Source organism: Thamnophis sirtalis, unplaced genomic scaffold (genome assembly GCF_051295495.1).
Source record: "Thamnophis sirtalis isolate CommonGarterSnake01/CBP01778 unplaced genomic scaffold, rThaSir2_p1.2 scaffold_12, whole genome shotgun sequence".
Classification (NCBI taxonomy): domain Eukaryota; kingdom Metazoa; phylum Chordata; class Lepidosauria; order Squamata; family Natricidae; genus Thamnophis; species Thamnophis sirtalis.
Window position 1 is genome coordinate 53,991,915 of NW_028261392.1, and position 21,889 is coordinate 54,013,803.

At 43.4% G+C, this 21,889-nt stretch overlaps 1 protein-coding gene across 1 annotated transcript in view; it reads left to right on the forward strand.

The window, feature by feature from the left end:
• ADCY10 (adenylate cyclase 10) overlaps positions 1 to 21,889 on the forward strand; it is a 144,175-nt gene that overhangs the window by 86,257 nt on the left and 36,029 nt on the right. The window contains exons 22-24 of the mRNA XM_087726296.1: positions 8,399 to 8,636; positions 11,331 to 11,438; positions 12,045 to 12,220. Coding sequence (XP_087582422.1) covers positions 8,399 to 8,636; positions 11,331 to 11,438; positions 12,045 to 12,220 — 522 coding nt within the window. The remainder of the gene's footprint in view (positions 1 to 8,398; positions 8,637 to 11,330; positions 11,439 to 12,044; positions 12,221 to 21,889) is intronic.

Below are 21,889 nucleotides of genomic sequence, written 5' to 3' on the forward strand. Positions count from 1 at the left end.
TCTAAAAACCGGAATGAGGGAAAGATCCGACTTTTCTGATACAACATTCCAGGTGATATCTCTAACCCCAATCTCCTCACCTAAAATATTTCTGTTTAGAAGAGGGAAATCTTTCGGGAAAGAAAAAAATGATTGTTTTTGAGTAATATGTTAATAGAGATATAGCAGATAGTTTCATTGTTTTAGATAAAACTGAACTGATCACAGACCTATGTTACTGGCTTTGAGAGATGATGCAATTGGGCTACAGTAGTCCGACAGGGATCCTTTCTTTTGCCTACAGATGGATATTTATTGGAAAGTTCATTATTTTGCCATTTCAGATCTCCTAAGGTCCTTTAGCAGAGGTGTGTTTCAGCCAGTCCGGTCTGGTATGCACATACCAGTTGGAATAATTTTGTGCCCGTTCCCATACTGGGGCCTCTGAAGGCCCCATACAGAATGGTCCCTCCTCTCGCCTGTCCCCTCCTCACTCCACCCCCCCAGTCACAGCTCTCTCACTCTCTTGCCCCATCCACACCATGCTTGACCTGCCCACCCACTTCCTTTTCCGGAGTGGAGGACTCAGCTGTTGGAAGTGGGTGGGCAGGGCAAGCTACCGCTAGGGATGGTTTCCCACCCTCTCTAATGCATGGATTTTTCCACACCCCATTAGAAACCATGTGACTGCCAAAGAGAAGGAAGCATGTGCGGGCTTCTTCCAACAGCCGAGGAAGGACAGGAGTGGACGATTCAGCTATTGGAAGAAGCCCGCACAGCGCGCACTTCCTTCTCTTTGACAGCTACATGGTTTCCAATGGAGTACGGAGAAACCCATGCATTAGAGAGGGAGGAAAGGCCAAACTTCTGCTAGGGACTGCCTTTCCTCTCTCTCTAACGCATGGATTTCTCCCCCCCCCATTGGAAACCATGCGGCTGTCAAAGAGAAGGAAGTGCGTGCAGGCTTCTTCAAACAGCCAAGGAAGGAATAGGAGCAGAGGACTCTCCTTCTGCCTCATGGGAAAAAAAGAGCAGCTCCACTCTTGCACTCTTCTCGCTGACACTGGTCAGCCTGAAACATGAGGATCATGGAGGAAAGTGTTTTCAGGTCAAGAAGCAGCAGCAAAGAGTGCAAACTTCCTGAGCTGCGGGAAGCGGCTGCCAATGATGCTCTCAGGGCAAAGACATTGTGAGCGGAGAAGCCTTGGCCTCCTCAGGAGCTGCCAAGCGCTCGGCACCCCTCTGACACCTGCTGAGCCTCCTCCCACCGCAGACGTGAGGATCGTGGAAGAAAGAGCTTTTAGGTGGCAGCGCCTTCTGCACACACTGCTTTTTGGAATCAGGGAGGGGATCCTGCACCTAAAAATGCTTTCCTCCACGATCGCCACCTTTCAGGTGGCAGATCTCACCAGGAGAAAAGGGAAGGTGTATTTGTGGTGGGAGGAGGCTCAGCGGGTGTTGAAGGGGCGAGTGCTTGGCATGTCTTCACCCTGAGAGTATCACTGGCAACCGCTTCTTGCCATCACTGCCGAGCCGGATTCACCAAAAGCGGATTCACCATTGCAACAGCAACAGGACATGCTCGGGGAAGGGAGAGCAGGAACTGACTGCCTGGGATTGTGTTTCAGCCGCCGCAGCCACTTCTGCTGCAGCTACCAGAGACTTCTTCCTCACTGCCACTTTGTTTCGGGCCGAGAAGTGGAAAAAATGAGCAGCTCCCCTCTCCCCTCTCCCTTTCCTCAGCCTACGCAATATATGGGGGGGAGTGCCCTTTGGCTGACCACCACGTATCCTCCATGGATGAGAGGTTGAAGGGGCTACCGCAGGTGAAGAGCGCTGAGGGGTTTTGGTAGTGTGAGAGAAAGACTTCAAAATCAGTGGAGGTGGTGTGTGGCTGGTGTGCTATTCCGACTTTCCCCGGGTGCAAAATGCTTTAAAAAGTAAAGTTTTTTTGTGGGGGGGGGGTTGTGAAGGGTTAGGAGTGCAAGGGTCTTGTAAATTGATAGCTTTAAGTCTTGCACGTTTCAAATGCCAGAGTTCCTGAGCCAATATGACTGGAGGAGGAATTCTGGGAGTTGAAGTCCACAAGTCTTAAAGCTGTCAAGTTTGAACACCCCTGGGGTTGTTTTTTTCTAAAGGGTTAAGGGTTCAAAGGGTCTTGTAACTTGACAGCTTTAAGACTTGCGTGCTTCAAATGCCAGAGTTTCTGAGCCAACATTTTGGTTACTAAGCAAGAACGTTGTTAAGTGAGTTTCACCATGTTTTACAAATTGGCCATGCCCACCCGATAACATGACCACTAGGCCATGCCCACAAAACTGGCCATGACAACAGAATAAGTAGTAAAAAAAAATTGAAACACAGCACTGGCCTTTAGGGTAGATGATACTGCACTTGTCATCTGCCTCCAGTTTAAAATTGGTCCTCTTCTACCAGTTCATTTAGGCTGTAAATTAATTTTTAAATATTTCCAAGAAAGAAACAGTACTATATAAGAAACCATAGAACAGTGATGGCAGGGGGAGCGCAGGGGGGTCATGGGCAGGTGTGCTCACACGCGATGCCCACCTCCCAAGCACATGCACACATGACCCCCCCCCCATGTACATGAACATGCAACCCCCACCCTCCCCCACACTTTTGGCACACGATAGACCCATTTTTCGCCCTCTCCAGGCTCCAGAGGCTTTCTAGGAGCCTGGGGAGGGGGAAAACAGCCTCCCCGCCTACCTGGAGGCCCTCTGAAGGTTTCAGGAGGCTTCTCTGAAGCCTCCGGGGGAGTCAAAAAAAGGCCCTAAGGGCAACCCAGGCGTTCAGGAACGCTGACTTCCAGTTTGTCCATAGGGCCATTTTTCGCCCTCTGGAGCCGTCAGGGAAATCTCCTGAAGGCTCCAGAGGGCAAAAAATAGCCCTACGGGTAACATGGAAGTTTGTGAACAGTGACTTCTGGTTTGCCCATAGAGACATTTTTCGCCCTCCAGAGGCTTTAGGAGGCTTCCCTGAAGGCTCCGGAGCATGAAAAACAGCCCAACTCGCAAACTAGAAGTCTGTTCCTGAACTTTCGGTTTGCATGTTGGGTGTTTTTTTGCCCTCCGGAGGCTTCAGGGAAGCCTCCTGAAGGCTCCAGAGGGCAAAAAAATGGCTCTACGGGCAAACTAGAAGTTACAGTTCCCAAACTTCCAGATTGCCTCTGGAGGATGAAAAACAGCCAAAAAAGAAAGCCAAAGTCAGCTGGCCAGCATGCTCACTGGAGCTGACAGGGCAACACCTCATGTGCCCTAACAAATGGCTCCACGTGCCACCTATGGCACGTGCGCCATAGATTTGCCATCATGGCCATAGAACCTGAACACACTTGAACACTGGGCCCTATCTAACAAAATGAAATTCAATGCAGAGAAAAGTCCTACACTTGGGCAAGAAAAACCAAAAGTGTACATATAGACTGGGTGAAACCAGGCTTAATAGCAGTAACTGTGAGAGGGATCGTGCACAGCCAGCTAAATATGAGAGTGAGGTGGTAGCCAAAAAAGCCAACACAATCATAAGTTGCATTAACAGAGGGATACAATTAGGGTCAAGTGAGGTACTAGTACCACTCTATAAAGCCTTAGTAAGACCACACCTAGAATGCTGCATCCAGCTTTGATCACCACACGGTGCATGGCTAGTCTAGTGAAGAGAAGGACCAGGGGAAACATGATAGCAGTATTTCAATATTTATGGGGCTGTGACAGAGAGGAAGGGGGTCAAGCTGTTTTCTAAAGCGCCTGAAGGCCAGACAAGGGTAATGAATGGAAAGTGATCAAGGAGAGATTCAACTTGAACTGTTCTGACGGTGAGAACAATCAACAGAACAGCTTGCCTTCAGAAGTTGTGGGACCTTCATCATTGGAAGCTTTCAAGAAGAGACTAGACTGCCACTTATCAGAAATGGTGTAGGGGTCTCCTGCTTGGGCCGGGGGTTGGATTAGATGACCTACAAGGTCCCTTCCAACTTTAATCTGTTTAAAACATCTGTTAAACTGATGGGAGCTTGAAATAAATGTTTGCCTCCTAAATTTTTTATATCTGGGATACAAGTGCCCTTAATGAGTGCCAAGTGCCCGCTTTGTTTTTAATGAATGCATTGGGAAGACCCAAGAATGGGGCTCACTCAATGTGATTTACTTAATTTCCTCCTGACCTCCAATCATAATGGCTAGGCTCTATTATGTTTGTAATTCAAGGACCACCTGTATATTAATAGTGCTGACTGCTGTATCAATTTGCACCGGGCTTGTTAAGTATTTGAATATACGTTTTAGATACCTATGTGGGAATTTTCATTTTATAGATATGGCAGAGTTAGGTTCTCATATGAAAAAGCTTACAAATCAGGTACAAAGATAATGTCTTAATTTATTTTAGTTTCTGTCCAATAAAGATGAATGTAACACAATCCCCATTCAAACGTTCAACCCCATTCTCTAAGTCCTTCATTTGAGTCTATGAATATTATGCACTTCATTATTTCAGAAGAAACCACAGCATATATTACAGTATTCTAGGATGAGGCATTTACCTTTCTTCAACTTTATTCTCATGCAGGAGAAACCCTACGGACAACCTTCATCTTGCAAGAGTCCTTTAGGTGTGAAAGGAGTAACTTTTATCTTCCTGACTGTCTGGCACATTGGGACTATGTGGCACTATGTTAAGCCTCCAAGGAACTGTTTTATATGAATAGAATTATTTAGTATCAAAAACTCTCACTAATTTCACACCCAATTATTTAAGGATAGTTTTCCAAGATAAATTTCTTCTTGGAAATTTATCCAAGAAGTTTTATAATGAACTCATTATTTTTCTCCAAAAATGGAAGATAAAGCAGAATTAGATATATTGAAAATAAAAGGTATGTGCCCTAAAATGATAGTTCCATGTTGCTTATCATTCCTTTCTGATGGCAAGTCACCATGCGATGTCCCCCGCTACTCTGCCTTTTCCTATCTGTATCTATGAGGAGGAAAATCTATAGTGGTTCTTCTCACAATATATTTCACCCACGCATTCCAGATCTTTTTAATAGACTGCATATAGGTAATTTCCCTACTACCGTACTGATTTAAAAAGTCTTCAAAGGATTACCCCGCCATCACTGAAATAAATTATTTGAAATAGCACAAAGCTTTTCTGCATTATTGTTATTTTAACAGTTATCTAACCAGCAATGGTTAGATAATTTTAGAAGATACTAGTATAAGTTACTAGTGAGAATTACCACAGTCATTCTTACTGAATCAAAACACACTGTATTGATAATATAAATGCTTGTATACTTCTCCCAGCTTCAGGAAATCTTTAACATGCTCCACAGACCTGGTAACACAGTTCATTTCTCTCAAGCACTGAGTGCCAGGAGGGAACCAAGCCATGCCTATGGTATTGGTGTCTGCCTGGTCAATGGGAAACAACTTGTGATGTCTTGAATCCTGCTAAGTGTTCTTCTAGCATAAGCGCTCATGGGATTTTAGGCACTTCTAGGAGAATGTAGGTGGTAATTTTTAACTCAGGCTACTTGGTGGTACATTGCCAAAAATACCGATAAAATCCTGAAAGGATATTTTGATTATCTGGCCATAGTTTCCTTCTTTTTAAAGCCATTTTTTGGGGGGAAACAGACAATATTTCACCATGGTTTTAAATACAATAAGGCTTAGATCTAGGAGCAGCAAAGTGACCTCATACCATTGTAATAGTAATGGAAAAGGGAGTGGAGAAATGTCTCTCTTACAAACTTCTTATTTGTAAGATCTGGGATTTAAATGTTTTAAATAAGTTGCTTAGGGAATTAATATTTAGCAATTTCTTCTATATACATAAACAGCATATGTAAATTTTATGCAAATATGTCCCTTTTAACAGTTAATATATTGTAAAAGATACGATGGACGACTAGAAGGGGAAAGCCAGATTTTAATCCTCCATTAGGTATGGAAGCTAGTGACCTTGGACCAGTCACTTAATTTTTGTTCAATTATTTTGTTCAAAAAAGCCACTTGGTCACATCAATACATTAATAGTTTCACTGTGTGGACTAGGCTAGTAAAACCTCTGTAAAGTTTGTGGCAACCAAATTTCTGTTGCACCCTTCTTTTCTTTGGACATATTCTGAGTGCAGGAAGAAGATGGCTTATTAGCTATTCTGTAGCACAACTTCATGATACAGTCACATCCCAGCGCATAGCGATTGTCATATAACTTTGTACTTCTCTGATCCAGTGTGAATATGGTGTCTTCCCTTCTTATTTGGACAAGAGTCTTCCTTAAATGCATGACTCACGATGCTTTGCTATAACAACAAAACAGAGGCTAGGATCTGCCCTACTCTTCCTGCCTGCTTTTGATCCCTTCCCTTCTTTTTAAAGGTTTTTTTTTATAAACGTATCAATGAGTGAAAAATGTGGCACCTGGGTGTCATACATTCTAATATAAATAAAACTAATATAATTAGTCATAGCTATTACATTCAACCAGCTTATATATTTCTAATAATAATATATATTTATATTAAGTTGCAGTCTACCATTACTCAATTATTCCATGTTTTCTCTTATTATTGCTCTTATTTTATTATATGTGTATACACTAATATCCACCTTTTTTCTTATTTCTATCTCTTATTCTAACTTTTAATCATGTCACCCTTTATTAACATTTTCTTTCTTATCCTACCTAACTTCTAGTCATCTCACCTACCTACAAAAAAGGAAAGAGAGAGAAAAAGAAAAGTAAATCAGAACAACAATAAAAACTAGAAATCATCTATTCATTGTCTCTTGCCCGCTTCAATACTTTAATTATTATGGCTTTTTTTTTTAACTTGCCTCCCATATTCCTCTTTTGGACCTTTATCTCTTTTTGCATCTACTTCTTGGTGTTCAATGTAGGTGTCAACATTCCAAATATCATCCAAAATTAAATCAGAGTCCAAGGCAGAGCTTTCCAAAAAGCTCACTAGGTATTTCTCTCATCTCTACCCTCTTGAGAGACCGCCTACTGCCAATTACCTCCACTAGACCAATTAGATCCCACAGACTAGGCCTCCTCCGAATTCCATCCGCCAGCCAGTGTCGACTGGCGACTACCCGGAGGAGAGCTTTCTCTGTGGCTGCTCCGACCCTCTGGAACGAACTCCCCGTGGAGATTCATACCCTCACCACCCTCCAGGCCTTCCGCATAGCCCTTAAATCCTGGCTGTTCCGACAGGCCTGGGGCTAAAGATTCGCTGCCCCTATCTTGAATGGTATGATTGTTGTGCTTTTTAACTATGTATAGTTTTGTGTTCTTGTTAAACTGTTTGTATCCCCCCTTCCCTTTTTGAGTTGTGAGCCGCCCTGAGTCCCCTTAGGGAAAAGGGCGGCATACAAATGAAATAAAACTCAAAACTCAAACTCAAACTCAAACTCTTCCACTGCCTAGTTTCCAGAATTTCTGCCCAGGCCCCTATCTCCCTTTCAAAGGTATCTTCTTGTATCTCCAATTCTCTTTTCGACTCTCTTAATATACAGTATTTCCGCTCTGATTTAATTCATCAGTCACTGTTATTTTCATTATTATCTCCTCCTTGTCTTCTTTTATTCTCTGGTTCTTCAGCTTAGTCTTTTCCTCCATTTCTACTGTTGGCTTCTCCCTTTCCTGGGCATCTTGGTCTTTACTCATCATCCCTTGTACAGTATTTCCTATTTTTTCCTGTAATCTCCTTAAATCCTTTCTCCATGATGCCTTTTGTATTTTGAAAAAGTAACGCCATTTATTTCAAGGTTTCACTCATTTCTTCCTTATAAAGCATCTTATTTTATTTTAAAAAATCTACTTTCATCCAGCAGTCTGAGAACTATTTATTCAGTCCTTAAATTGCCCTTCAAGGAGTGCACTAATCACAGTTCTTTATATCCTATAGGTAAACAATCATTTAAATAGTCCCAGAGGTTATCAGCTGAAAGCTCTATGAAGCGGTATATAAGTCTAACTGCTATTGCTATTGTGTGTATGTGTGTGTGGCATCCAGGAAACAAACTGAGTTTATGTACAAGTTTTGTTCTAAAAGGAAAAAAAGCCTTTCTTTTAGACTTTAATAAAGCAGATACATGAATTAGTTAGCAAGATTGCTGCTTCACATGAATTTAGTTTTCAAATGTGTGTTAACCCACACATGGGTTATGACCCAGCAATCTTCATTGTAGGGGTTTCAATTTGGCTCTTCCTGATCTTTGTTTATTGTTTTTATTATTTCACCTGACCTGGTATCACATAGTAATTAAAAACTTTGAAGATTGCTAGGCTTCAATATCTTTCTGTTTCTGTGTGGGTGAGGTGTGTTAGAGATTAAAGTTGCTATGGGAGTTTATGGAAATTCCTTCTTTCTTTTTGGTAGGGCTGAAAAATCAGAATTGGAATTTTTAAAAAGAATGGATGAAATAATCTTGCTTACTGGCATGAGCAAAAAAAGGAGAGAGACCCCCAGCTCACAGGACTGTGAATGCAAAGAAATCGTGGAGTCTGTTGTTGTGCCTTTATCTCAGCACTATTTGGCTCTAGGGGATTATAGTCGAGCTTTTTATTACCTGTTGGAATCTGCAGCTGCTTATGTCAACCTCTCCCACAACTATATGGTAAGTAAGATCACCCATTCTTTTTCCTTTTTGCTCCTTCATTACTCCTACAGCAAAGGATATTCTAGATTTAGATGATGTCGTACAGATGTCTGCATTTTCATGAAGGCCTTTCCAGATGCATTTATCAAGTGGAAGTGTGGAAACCTCAAATTTCCCTCTGTGACTTCACCCTCTCATCCCCAGGTTCCAGTTTTTTCATTGCAATAGTAGCTTGATTGTATCTATTGTCCACATCTGTCTGCCAGATGACACTCACCTGGGATCCACTCAGGGGTGGGTTTCAACCGGTTCGCGGCGGTCCCCGAAATCCGGTTGGTCGTCGAACCCGGAAGTAAGTAACTTCCGGGAACGGCGAAGGCCCCCCCGCGCCCGCACGCCCGCGCGCGCCCGCGCCCGCTCCTTACCCGATTTTGCCGAATTCTGCGCTTCCACGCATGCGCAGGACGCATACAGCGCCTGCGTGATCCTCCAGGAGCAGCTGGAGCATCGCACAGACGCTAGTATGCACGCGCGCGCATGCGCGAGGACGCCACCGGCCTCGTTCCAACCGAACCGGTTGGAACGGGGCGAGAAACCCACCCCTGGATCCACTCCATAATTTCAGTGTGTTAGAGAAATACGGCTTTCACAACTTATGCTGTCCTTCCAGTGATTAAAAAGGCCAAAGAGCAGAAAGTGAAACAGTGTTGATAGTGATACCTTCTGGCCATTTTCTTAACCCTACTTCCTACCATAACATGCTAGGGCAAGTGACTAGAGGATTTAGCCCTTGCTCTTTTGTCAGGAGACTAATTTTGCAACAGATAAACAAAATCACTTAATTAAAAAGAAAATATAAACATCCTATGTATGCTGAGTACATGCCTTCCAGTCAGTCTTAACTCCTGGCAATTGCCTGGATTAGTCCGGATAGTTTTCTTCGCAATGATTTTCAGAAGCAATTCTTCATTGTTTCCTTCCTAGGGCTGGGAGAGATAACTGAGCTAAGATCACCCAGCTTGTGCCTAAAATGGGGTCTGATGTTTTTAATCACTATACCCAACTGGCTCTCTATGAATATAAACAACCTATTCACACATTAAAGTAACCTTTTCCATGTATCTGAAAAGCAGTTACAGCAGATTTCAAATCTGAATAGCAGTTTAATTTTAAAAAAATACAAAAAAAATATGAAATGCTCCAAATTCATTCTCCCTGCCAAAACTTTTGTAAAAAAAAAAAGATTGGAGAATGTTCAAAAAATTGTAACAGACTGCAAGCATATGAGTCAATCTAGCATGCTAACAGTTCATGAATGATATGTCAAGCTTTTATTATATGTCAGTGGTGGGATTCAAATAATGTAACAACCGGTTCTCTGCCCTAATGACCAGCTGGGTAGGCGTGGCTGGGTGGTCATGTGACTGGATGGGCATGGCAAACTTGACATCACTCACATTGAGAGGCATCTCGCCCTGGCCCCACCTCATCTCTCCCGTCCTCTCCCAGCCACTCCTTGTCATGCCCAATTCCCCCAGTTTCCTCAAGCACCTGTGGTGGCCCCCCTTGAACTCTAATCCCATTAACAGTAGGACAGAAAGCCGCGTTGGAGGAAAGAGGGAAAGATGCAGCTTGAAAAAGATTTTTTTTCAAGGCAGCACTGCTTAACTTGATCAGGTAGGCAGCGGCAGTCCAAAAAGATTATCTCATCACTTTCCCACCAGTGGAGGGACTCCCAAAAACCTTTTTTGTAACAAACAAAAAAAGAAGCCAAAGTTTAACCAGATCACTCTATTTAGGAGGCAAGGAGTGGCTGGGAGGGGATTCAGCTTTGTTGGAAGTACACCCCAAAAGGACAGTGCCAGGAACCACTAAAGTAGTGTAAAAAGCTTAAAACAACCCTTCCCCTTTAAGAAAGTCAAGTCCCAGAACAAAAGTATCAGGAAAGGGGGAAAAAACTCCAGAGAAGCCATTCAGGCTATAGAAAGTCTGGGTGTACTGTCCAGAACCATTAATGGCTGTTTCAATGTAACAAGGCTTACCCACAGAGGCAGTTTCAGAAAACACTTAAGCAGGGCAATAAAGATAAGCAGGATTAGGCTAAAAACAACACACAGAAGCACACCAGAATGTCTCCTTCCTGCCTTCCTGACAGGATTAACCCAGTAAAGTGGGAAAAACAAAAGGCTGTTGGAAGGAGATTTCTTCCAACAGCCAGTTTGCCGAACTGCTCAGAAAGTTAGCTACTGGTTCTCCCAAACTGGTGCAAACCAGCTGGATCCCACCACTGGTCATAATGCTAAATTTTAGTGCTGGGGGAATGTGCCACTTTGGAAATCAGCATATTTTAGTTTATCACTTTTATATTTAAAGTAAGCTTGTTCTCTCTTTTCTGTCTGAGTAGGTGTAGCTAACCAAAATACTGTTAAACCTGGCAAGTTGTTGTACAGTCAAAAATAACAAAGACCAAAATCACTTCCCCCTCTATTAAAAAAAACTGAATTGGTTTACCAGATTTTCTTTTTCTATGTGGTAAATAGATTCTAGATGGCGAATAGATGCTACATCTGCACCCTGGATTCACCCCCTCTATAGTATCTGAATATTTGTCCTTGAGAATTTATAACCTGTAGTGAGGGAATTGCTGGTATTTGGGGATTACCATATAGAATACAGAAATGAATACTTCCTGTTCTGTTATTCTTATTTGAGGCCTTTACATATCTGAATACAGCAGAGAACCTCTTGAGATCTTCGGACTACAAGCATAAACTCATTAGCCAATTTGAGGTGTCTGTTTTGTACAGCCTGAAGGGAGAGGTAAGACAATTTTGTCTGCTGTAGCCATTTGTATACTTACCACTTCTCTGAATACAGTAAAGCCCACTGGAATATCCCATTCTCTACAGCTGCTCAGTCAGAAGTACAGTTGTCATTTTATGAAATGGTTGCTTTTCATGCTGCAGTGCTTGACTTGCTGTAACAGAAATTCTTCCATTGCTACTTTTAATGATCAGCCTCTCCCTACATTTAAATTTAAATATATAGCAATAGCAATAGACTTATATACCGCTTCATAGGGCTTTCAGCCCTCTCTAAGCGGTTTACAGAGTCAGCATATTGCCCCCAACAACAATCCGGGTCCTCATTTTACCCACCTTGGAAGGATGGAAGGCTGAGTCAACCCTGAGCCGGTGAGATTTGAACCGCTGAACTGCTGATCTAGCAGTCAGCTGAAGTAGCCTGCAGTGCTGCATTTAACCACCGCGCCACCTCGGCTCATATATTCTTGTGTTTTAAGTATATTTACCCATGCTGCAAGATCATGATTTTATGAGGAGAGGTCTTCACACATTTTTAGGCATCATAAAGAAGATATGAAAAATTATCAATTTCTTTTATTATTATCTATCTGCATTTCTACAGGTCTCTTACAATATGGGTCAAATTACTTCTGCAAAAAAACTAATAAAGAAGGCTTTGAGCTTACTGAAGAAAAGCTTCCCAATAACTGTTGTAGGAGCCTTTTGCATGTTTATGGTGGAAACCTCCAAACATTTGTCTCATCAGAACAAACAAACTTTATGGCAAATATCCAGTGGGTAAGGATTCTTGCAAACTGTTTATAAAGACTGAGTGTGGCTGGGCTGCAGTGGGAGAAGAAACATTGTAGAACAGAATGGAACAGAACAGAGTTGGAAGGGATCTTGGAGGTCTTTTAGTCCAACTCCCTCCTTAAGCAGGATACCCTATACCAGTGTTTCTCAACCTTGGCAACTTTAAGACCTGTGGACTTCAACTCCCAGAATCCCCCAGCCAGCTGTGCTGGCTGGGGGATTCTGAGAGTTGAAGTCCATAGGACTTAAAGTCGCCAAGGTTGAGAAACACTGCCCTATACAGTTCTGGACAACATGGCAGTCCAATCTCATCTTAAAAAGCTCCAGTGATGGAGCGCTCACAACTTCTGAAGGCAAGCTGTTTCACTGGTTGATTGTTCTCATTGTCAAGATTGTTTTCTTTAGTTCTAGGTTGCTTCTCTTCTTGATTAGTTTCCATCCACGGCTTCTTGTCTTGCATTCTGGTGCTTTGGAAAATAGGTCGACCCCCCCGTCTTTGTGGGAGCCCCTCAAAATATTGGAACCATGCTATCATGACTCTCCTAGTCCTTCTTTTCACTAGCCAAACATAATTCCTATAATCAAACAATAAACATCTAGAACAATCACTAATAAAAATAGAAATAATCATTAAAATATGCAAAAGGCACAGGAGAGAATGAATGAATGAGTTGGAAGGGACCTTGTAGGTCATCTAGTCCAACCCCCTGTTTAAGCAGGAGACCCTATACCATTTCTGACAAGTGACTGTCCAGGCTCTTCTTGAAAGCCTCCAGTGCAACGGCTGCACTAGTTGATTGTTGATTGTTTTTTTTTTATAGCAATAGCAGTAGACTTATATACCGCTTCATAGGCCTTTCAGGCCTCTCTAAGCGGTTTACAGAGTCAGCATATTGCCCCCAACAACAATCTGGGTCCTCATTTTACCCACCTCGGAAGGATGGAAGGCTGAGTCAACCCTGAGCCGGTGAGATTTGAACCACTGAACTGCTGAACTAGCAGTCAGCTGAAGTGGCCTGCAGTACTGCACTCTACCCACTGCGCCACCTCGGCTCTTACTGTTCTTACTGTCAAAAAAATTTCTAGGTTGAAACTCTCCTTGATCAATTTCCAACCATTGTTCCTTGTCTGGTCTTCAGGTGCTTTGGAAAATAGATTGTCCCCCTGCCCTCAAATATTGGAACACTATTATCATGTCACCCGGGTCCTTTTTTTCACTTGACTAGCTATACCTAGTTCTTACAATTGTTCTTCATATGTTTTAGCCTCCACGCCTGTAATCATCTTTGTTGCTCTTCTTTGTACTCTTTCGAGAATCTCAACATCTTTTTATATTGTGGTGGTGACCCAAAGTGGATGCAATATTTTAGGTGTGGCCTTACAAAAGCTTTATAGAGCAGTACTAGGACTGTACCTTGTGATCCTGATTCAGTCCCTCTGTTAATGCAACCTAGGACTACATTGGCTTTTTTGGCAGCTGCAACACACTGCTGGCTCATATTTAACTGATTGTCCACTAGGACTCAAAAATCCCTCTCACAGTTACTCCTATTAAGTCAGGTTTCACCTAAACTCAGGGGTGGGTTTCCAAAGGCATCTTTGGTAAGACATACATCTTAATTACAGAAATTTTACCCAATAGTGATAAATGCAATTTGTCCCATCGTTGTAAGTTCCTTTTTAATATCATTTCAAAGAGGCACATAGTTATTTTGAAATAGTTTTATATTTGTATTTGTCAACCTAACCCACAAATATTTCACCTTTTTCTCAACTTAAAAACCCGATTTTTTAGTCAATATACCACAGTCCTGAGATGACATGTTCTTAGTCAACATTGTTGTTTTCTGTTACTTTATTTTAAAACTCACTAAAGCCCCAAATTCATTTAATGTCCTCATCAAATGTTATTTTGGGGGTCTTGCAGGAATATAACCAGATCATCTGATATTTTCTCCTGACTGTTGAGGAACTGCTCGAAATCTTAATTGAAATTCCTTAATCTGAGATTCCAAAATTGTTCTCTCCTCCAGGTCAGCTTCATATAAAATATTTGTCTTCTCCAATTTGTGCTCCATAAGATCCTCTCTATCCTTCACCTGTGATATCTCCAGTCAAATGTTGGATTTCCTCCTGGAGTTTCTTTGAAAGAGTATTAAGCTTTGATTCAAGCTTTGTTCCCATTGTCTGAATTAGTTCATGTTTTAGCTGTATGTTCATCCAGAAAGGGTCTTAAAAATTCTATATCTCTTGATAATCTCTCTAATTTTTCTGTCCTATTGCGGGTGGCCATATTAATAATGTGTGGCTGAAATTTAAATTTAAAAATTAAAACTTTTAAAGTTATAGATTTATAGCATAAAATCCAATGGGTTTAATAATGCTAGTGGGAAATTTAAATCCAATGGGTTTAATAATGCTAGTGGGAAATTTAAAAAGAATTAGCAATACTACAATCTTTTGGCTCCCTCTTGTGATTGATCAAATGCTACTATATAAAAAGAACGTACTCGGCGGCGTCGGAGTCTCTCGACCGGATTGCGCCGCTACGGCCCCTCCGGGTCAGTGGATCCCGGAGAGTTCCCTGGTTCACCGAGGAACTCCGGGAGAAGAAACGCCGGAGGAGATGCCTAGAGCACCAGTGGAGGTCCGATAGGTCCGAGGCGAACCGAGCACTTTTAACTACCTGCACCAAGGACTATGTCCGAGCATTAAGAACCGCAAAAAGATCTTATATTTCTGCCTTGGTTGCGTCCGCCGAGTCGCGCCCAGCCGCCCTGTTTAGGATAACCCGCTCCCTCCTTAATAGGAGGGATGCGGGAGACCCCTTGCAGGGTAGGGCTGAGGATTATGCTCAATTCTTGGCGGACAAAGTAGCTCGGTTTCGATCGGACTTGGACTCCACCGCAGTAGGTCCAGCTGAGTCACAGGAGGATTACTTGTTACATCAGCTCTGGGTTGAGTTCCAGGAAGTTGCCTCTGGGGATGTGGACAAGGCCATTCGAGCTGTAAGTGCCTCCACTTGTATTTTGGACCCGTGTCCCTCCTGGCTGGTGGCTAACAGCAGGGAGGTGACACATGGCTGGATCCAGGCGGTTGTCACCGCCTCCCTTCGGGAGGGGCACTTCCCCGCCGTACTTAAAACGGCGGTGGTGAGACCCCTCCTGAAGAAACCATCGTTAGATCCAGCCATCTTAAACAACTTTCGTCCTGTCTCCAACCTTCCCTTTATCGGGAAGGTTGTTGAGAAGGTGGTGGCCTTTCAGCTTCAACGGGCCTTGGAGGAAGCTAGCTATCTTGACCCCTTCCAGTCCGGCTTCAGACCTGGTTACAGCACAGAAACCGCTTTGGTCGCATTGACCGATGATCTCTGGAGGGCCAGAGATGGAGGCTATGCGTCCATCCTGGTTCTCCTTGACCTCTCAGCGGCTTTCGATACCATCGACCATGGTATCCTTCTGCGACGACTGCGGGAGGTGGGAGTGGGAGGCACTGTTCTGCGGTGGTTCTCCTCCTACCTCTCGGACAGGTCGCAGTCGGTGTTGGTCGGGGGGCAGAGATCGTCCCTGAGGCCCCTAACATGTGGGGTACCTCAGGGTTCGGTCCTATCCCCCCTACTATTTAACATATACATGAAACCGCTGGGCGAGATCATTCGGAGGCACGGGATAAAATACCATCAATATGCGGACGATACGCAATTGTATCTGTCCGCCCCGTGCCAACTCAATGAAGCGGTGGACGTGATGAACCAGGGTTTGGAGGCCGTTAGGAACTGGATGAGTGCTAACAAACTGGTACTCAACCCGGATAAGACCGAGTGGCTGTTGTGTTTCCCCCCCAATAATTTGGCTAATATACCAACGCTTAGGCTGGGGGGTCAAATTTTATACCCCTCAGATAGGGTCCGCAACTTAGGAGTCCTCCTGGACCCACAGCTGACTTTCGATCACCAGCTGTCAGCTGTGACCAGGGGGGCATTTGCCCAGGTTCGCCTGGTCCGCCAGTTGCGGCCCTACCTAGACCGGGGGGCTCTCACAACAGTCACTCGAGCCCTTGTGATCTCTAGACTGGAATACTGCAATGGGCTCTACATGGGGTTGCCCCTGAAGTGCATCCGGCGACTGCAGCTAGTCCAAAATGCAGCCGCGCGAGTGATAGTGGGCGCACCGCGGTTCGCCCACGTTACACCTGTCCTCCGCGAGCTGCATTGGCTGCCTGTTGGTCTCCGGGTGCGCTTCAGGATACTGATGACCATCTTTAAAGCACTCCATGGTAGCGGGTCTGGGTACTTGAGAGACCGCCTTCTGCCGATTACCTCCCTAAATCGACCAATTAGATCGCACAGACTGGGCCTCCTCCGAATTCCATCTGCCAGTCAATGTCGACTGGCGACCACACGGAGGAGAGCCTTTTCTGTTGCCGCCCCGACCCTGTGGAACGAGCTCCCCATGGAGATCCGTACCCTCACCACTATCCAGACCTTCCGCGCAGCCCTCAAGATCTGGCTCTCCCAGCAGGCCTGGGGATAGGTTTCCAATTACCCGCCCGAGTGTTTGATCGCTGAATGAAAGTTGTGTTTTATTATTTTTTCTTTGTGCACATATTGTTTTGTTTTTGACCTTGCACCCCCCTCCCCTGTGGTTGTAAGCCGCCCTGAGTCCCCTCAGGGAAAAGGGCGGCATATAAATCCCAATAAAAAAGAATTTGAGTTCTGCCTCTTTGTTTAGGACAGTGTTTTTCAACCTTTTTTGTGCAAAGGCACACTTTTTTCATGAAAAAAATCACGAGGCACACCACCATTAGAAAATGTTTAAAAAATTTAACTCTGTGCCTATATTGACTATATATAAAGTAATTTTCCCACGGCACACCTTACACTATGTCACGGCACACTAGTGTGCCGCGGCACAGTGGTTGAAAAACACTGGTTTAGGAGTCCACATGGTTAGTCCAATCAGAAGCAATTAAAATTGAAACACTTTCACCCATTCCTCACGGTAAGCACAAAACACCATTTAAACAGTCCTTATTTTAAAATTTTCAAAAAGAAAATTATGCAGAGTTGATTACCAGTATAAAGTTCTCTAGAAAGTTTAAGACCAACAGTTTCAAAAGTAGTTTTCACACTACTTTAGTTTCCAGTAGTTTCCAGCTTCTTTATTTTGGCTGGGATCTAGGCATCTTAAAGTCACGGAGCTTCATAAAATGATGATATTTCCACAAAAAAGAAACAGCAAGCTGGAGCCGGAGGAAGCCTCTTTTATCATGAAAGGTAAATATGTAGAAAAATGGTGGCACCCGTTATTGTGCATTTGAAACAGCTGGTTCTTAGACAGTGAACTTGTACAGTTGCCTTGCCCCAGCCCGGGCCTCAACTGATTACTTCTACTTCAAGAAGCAGTCTGAGAGTGTCAGGATACTCAGAGGAGCAAAGTATCCTTTCCCAGGGAGGTTTCTGTAGGGTTTGAAAACATTCTAAGCCTAGAACTGTGGAGGATCTGTAGCAGAGGTAAAGAAATCTGCTATAGCCCAGAAGCCAGAAGTGCGCAGATCTGTTTTTTGATTATCTTTTCCAGTATATTCCCAGGTTTTGATGTTAGGCTTATTGTTCTGTGGCTTCCTGGATCAGGGAACATACCATTCCCTGGCTCCATCCTTGACATGAAAACTTTCCTGCTTGCTGCTCACCTTGGCCGGGTTGGGGAACATGCTATTCCCCAGCTCTGGCCTTTCCCAGGGCCTCCGCCCACATGGCACCCACTCAGCCTCCATCTCATTGAATGCAAAGTGGTCGGGGTTCCCGGTGAAGCTGTCCCCCCTCTTGTGAGAAGCCTCCAGCCACCAGTAGTTTTAGGCTGCCTTCCGGGCAGGTCCACTGTGATGTTGTCCCTCTGGCACAGCAGGCCATTCTCCTGGCCAGGTCTGGGTTGCAGCCACACACTGGCAGGCAATGGGGTGTGCATGTGCAGCTGGTGCAAAGAGCAGGGCGGTGACAGGACTTCAGGCCTCTTTTTCGGCTTGTAGTTTTCAGCACAAGAAGCCTGCAGCCATTTGCCAGCTGGAACCGAGCTGGCAGTGGCGTATGGAGGCTTCTCGCACCAAAAAAAAAGAGGTGGCAGCTGCAAGTTTCTTGCACCAAAAACTACTGAAAACTGCAGGCTGAAAAAGAGGCCTGAAGTCCTGTCACTGCCGTTGCCGCCCTATTCTTTGTGCCAGCCATGGATGAGCATCCCATTGACTACCAGTGTGTGGCCGCACCCCATTGCCAGAGCCGGGCAGGAGAATGGCTTGCTGCATCAGAGGGACAGCATCGCAGCAGAGTTGCTCGGAAGGCAGCCAAACTGCAGTGTCCCTTTAAGGTACTTTGACATGGGGGGAGGGGGAAACCATTAAGGGACAGGCTGCAGGAGCTGCCTTTTCTGTTGGTTCTGTGGTCATGGCTTGGGAGGCGTGGCTTGGGGGGGTCATGTGACTGAGTGGGCATGGCCAACTTGACATCACTCACCTTGAGTTGGCCATGCCCACTCAGTCACATGAAACCTTCACCACCAAGCCATGCCCAAAGAATCGGTAGTAAAAAACATTGAATCTCACCACTGATGTATATTCATCAAGATCAGACAGGTGTTCTCTTATAACTTTCCTGCTTATTTTAATTTTTATTTCTAGTCTGTCTTTTACAGTTAAGTTTTTGGTAGGTTGGACTATAGTTTCATGATGCTCTATAGTTGTTATTGTGAAGACAGATGCAAAAATGAGTTTAGCAGCTGTGTTTTCTCTCTACTTCCTGTTACTTCCCTGCCATCTTCTCTGTTTGGTGGATTATTTCCTTGACTTTTTTCTTGTTATTTATATGTTGAAATAAATTTTTTAATTATCTTTTACTTTTGTTACAAGTCTTTGTTTATTCTGAGCCTTTGCTTTCCTGACTTCATCTTTGCAGATATTGGCTATCTACTGATATTCTGCCTTAGCTATGTGTCCCTTTTTCCATTTTTTTGTACTTATCCTTTTTGTCTTTCAGTTTATCAGAGAGATCTTTGTGCAGCAATGCTGGTTTATTCTTGGATTTCTTGTTTTTCGTTTTTAGTGGTATTGTGCTGGACTGGGCTTTTATTACTATATTTTAGTTTCCCAAGCTTCTTGAGTTGTTTTCCCCTCTAGGATTTTCATTCAAGAAATCTTTCCAAGCTCTCTCTGAGTTTGTTCAAATCAGCTCTTTTAAAATTTAAGACTCTGATATGATTATGTTCCATGGCTTGTGTTTGCAATATTATTCAATATGGAATATTAAGTACCCTAATGGAGGTATCTTAAAATGTCACTGGTTCTCTAAGATCCCCAGATCTAATAAACACAACCATATCTTGAGGGACTAGTGGAACACAATGGAGCTAACCTTGTTTATAGAAAAAAAAGAAGTTAAAATGAGGTTGGGTGAACTCCATGATAGCTTCTTGGAGGTTACTGTGTAAATTCTTTGACCTGGATTTCCTTTGATTTGATGAAAAGCCTTGATGGCTCAAATTGACCTCTGAACTGGAAGTCACACGCAGCCTAGCAAAACCAAACCACAGATGCATAGAAAATATATTTATTAAAATGTATATTAGAATGTGCAAGAAAATATATATCTTTATGCAGCAAAAGTAGTCAGGGAAGAAAATTTGCAAATTAATGCAAAGATAGATCAAAATAAATGAAAGTGTACAAAATGGAAAACTGATTAAAATTCAGATTTAACCATCTCTGTTCCTAATAATAAACAAATGTTATTCTTACAGACAGTCATTTTAAACCACAGAAATGCCTTCGCATCTGTGCAGAAACATATTAGTAATTAGTTATTTCAACTACCCTGATATCAACTGTGAGACATACTCTGTATTGAATGGAAGATCAAAAAAGTTCCTGATGAGCCTAGCTGACAATTTTTTCATCCAAACAGTAGAGAAGGGAACTACAGTACCAGCTACAGTATACTGAACTTAGTTCTTACTAACAGAGATGAAGTGATAGAGGGAGTTGAAGTTGCTGGAGAGTGACCATGTTATATTTGAATTCAATCAGGGGTGGGTTTCAACCGGTCCACGGCAGTCCGCGTGGACCGGTTGGTCGGTGAACCCGGAAGTAAGTAACTTCCGGGAATGCTGAAGGGCCCATCCACCCGCCCGCACTTCTTGCTGGTCTTTGAAAGCTTCTGTGCTTCCACACAGGGGCATGGCACATACAGCGCCTGCGCGATTCTCTGCGAGCAGCTGGAGCATCTCACAGGCGCTAAGACGCATGCGTGAACTGTGCGCATGCACAAGGACGCCGCCAGCCCCATTCCAACCGTACCGGTTGGAACGGGATGAGCAACCCACCACTGAATTCAATATAATGCAGACATAAGTAATAAAATCAAACTAGTGTCTGTAAGAGATTATAAGAGGGCTGACTTCAACAAACTTCAAGAGAGATTGGGAAGGATTCCATGGATGAAACTCTTAGGGGAAAACAACTGAAGAAGCTTGGGAAACTCTGGAAAATGAGTTTATAAAAGCCCAATCCACCACAATACCTCTGGAAAAGAAAAATAAGAGATTCAAGAAGAAACCAACATGGTTCAATAAAGACCTGTCTGATAAACTGAAAATAAAAAAGGACAAGTATAAAAAATGGAAAGAGGAACACACAACCAAGGCAGAATATCACCATATAGCCCAAATTTGAAAAAAATTAAGTTGGGAAAGCTAAGGCTCAGAATGAATTAAGATTTGCAGCAAATGTCAAAAATAGTAAAGGTTTCTTTCAACATATAAAAAAAGAAAAAAAAGGAAAAAGTCAAGAAAACTATCCACTAAAGGTAGATGATGGCAAGGAACTAACGGGCAGCAGGGAGAAAGCAGGGCTGTTGAATTCATTCTGATCTGTCTTCATGCAAAATGAAAAAATAGCCCAACCAATCAAAAACAGTACCATAAAATACAGATTAGGAATGCAAATCAACATTGGCAAGAAAATGGTAAAAGAACACCTATTCACTCTAGAAGAGTTCAAATCACCAGATCCAGATGGGTTCTGAAGCAACTAGCAGACATAGTCTCAGAACCACTGTAAGGGCCTGCCTCTCTTCTCCAAGAAAGCAGAATCTTGAAACAATTAACATTTCAAAAAGAACCTTTTATTGAAGGAAAGTCATAGCAAGACAAAGGAGGTAGGATCTGAGGATTCCCATGCAATTCCATTATGTTAAAGTAATTAGAAACCCCTTCCCTCAGTCCAGTGTTGAATAAGCCAATCCACAGGTGCGAAGTTGTTTTGAGAATCACTGGCTGAAAAGGTGATAAGAAGCTGTTCTCAGGCATCTCTTGCTGGAGGCTTCAGAGCTGAGACAAAACAGATGGCCATCCCCACCTTACATTCCAGTGACGTGCAGTGAGGTTTATGGCTGGTAAGGCAATCGGATTATTTGCCATGAACAGAGGTTGGCCGAAAAGGCCGGGATCTCTTCCACCACTCTTATTCGCAAAACCTAGGCTGTGTCAGGACATGGGGGGAAGGGTCTTCTGCCTGCGTGTCTCTGCGTGTCTCTCCTACTGAAGGCAGAACAAGAAAGGGGGCAAAGAACTCCAGGCAGGGGCCCCTATTCCACTCTTTCCATTTCCA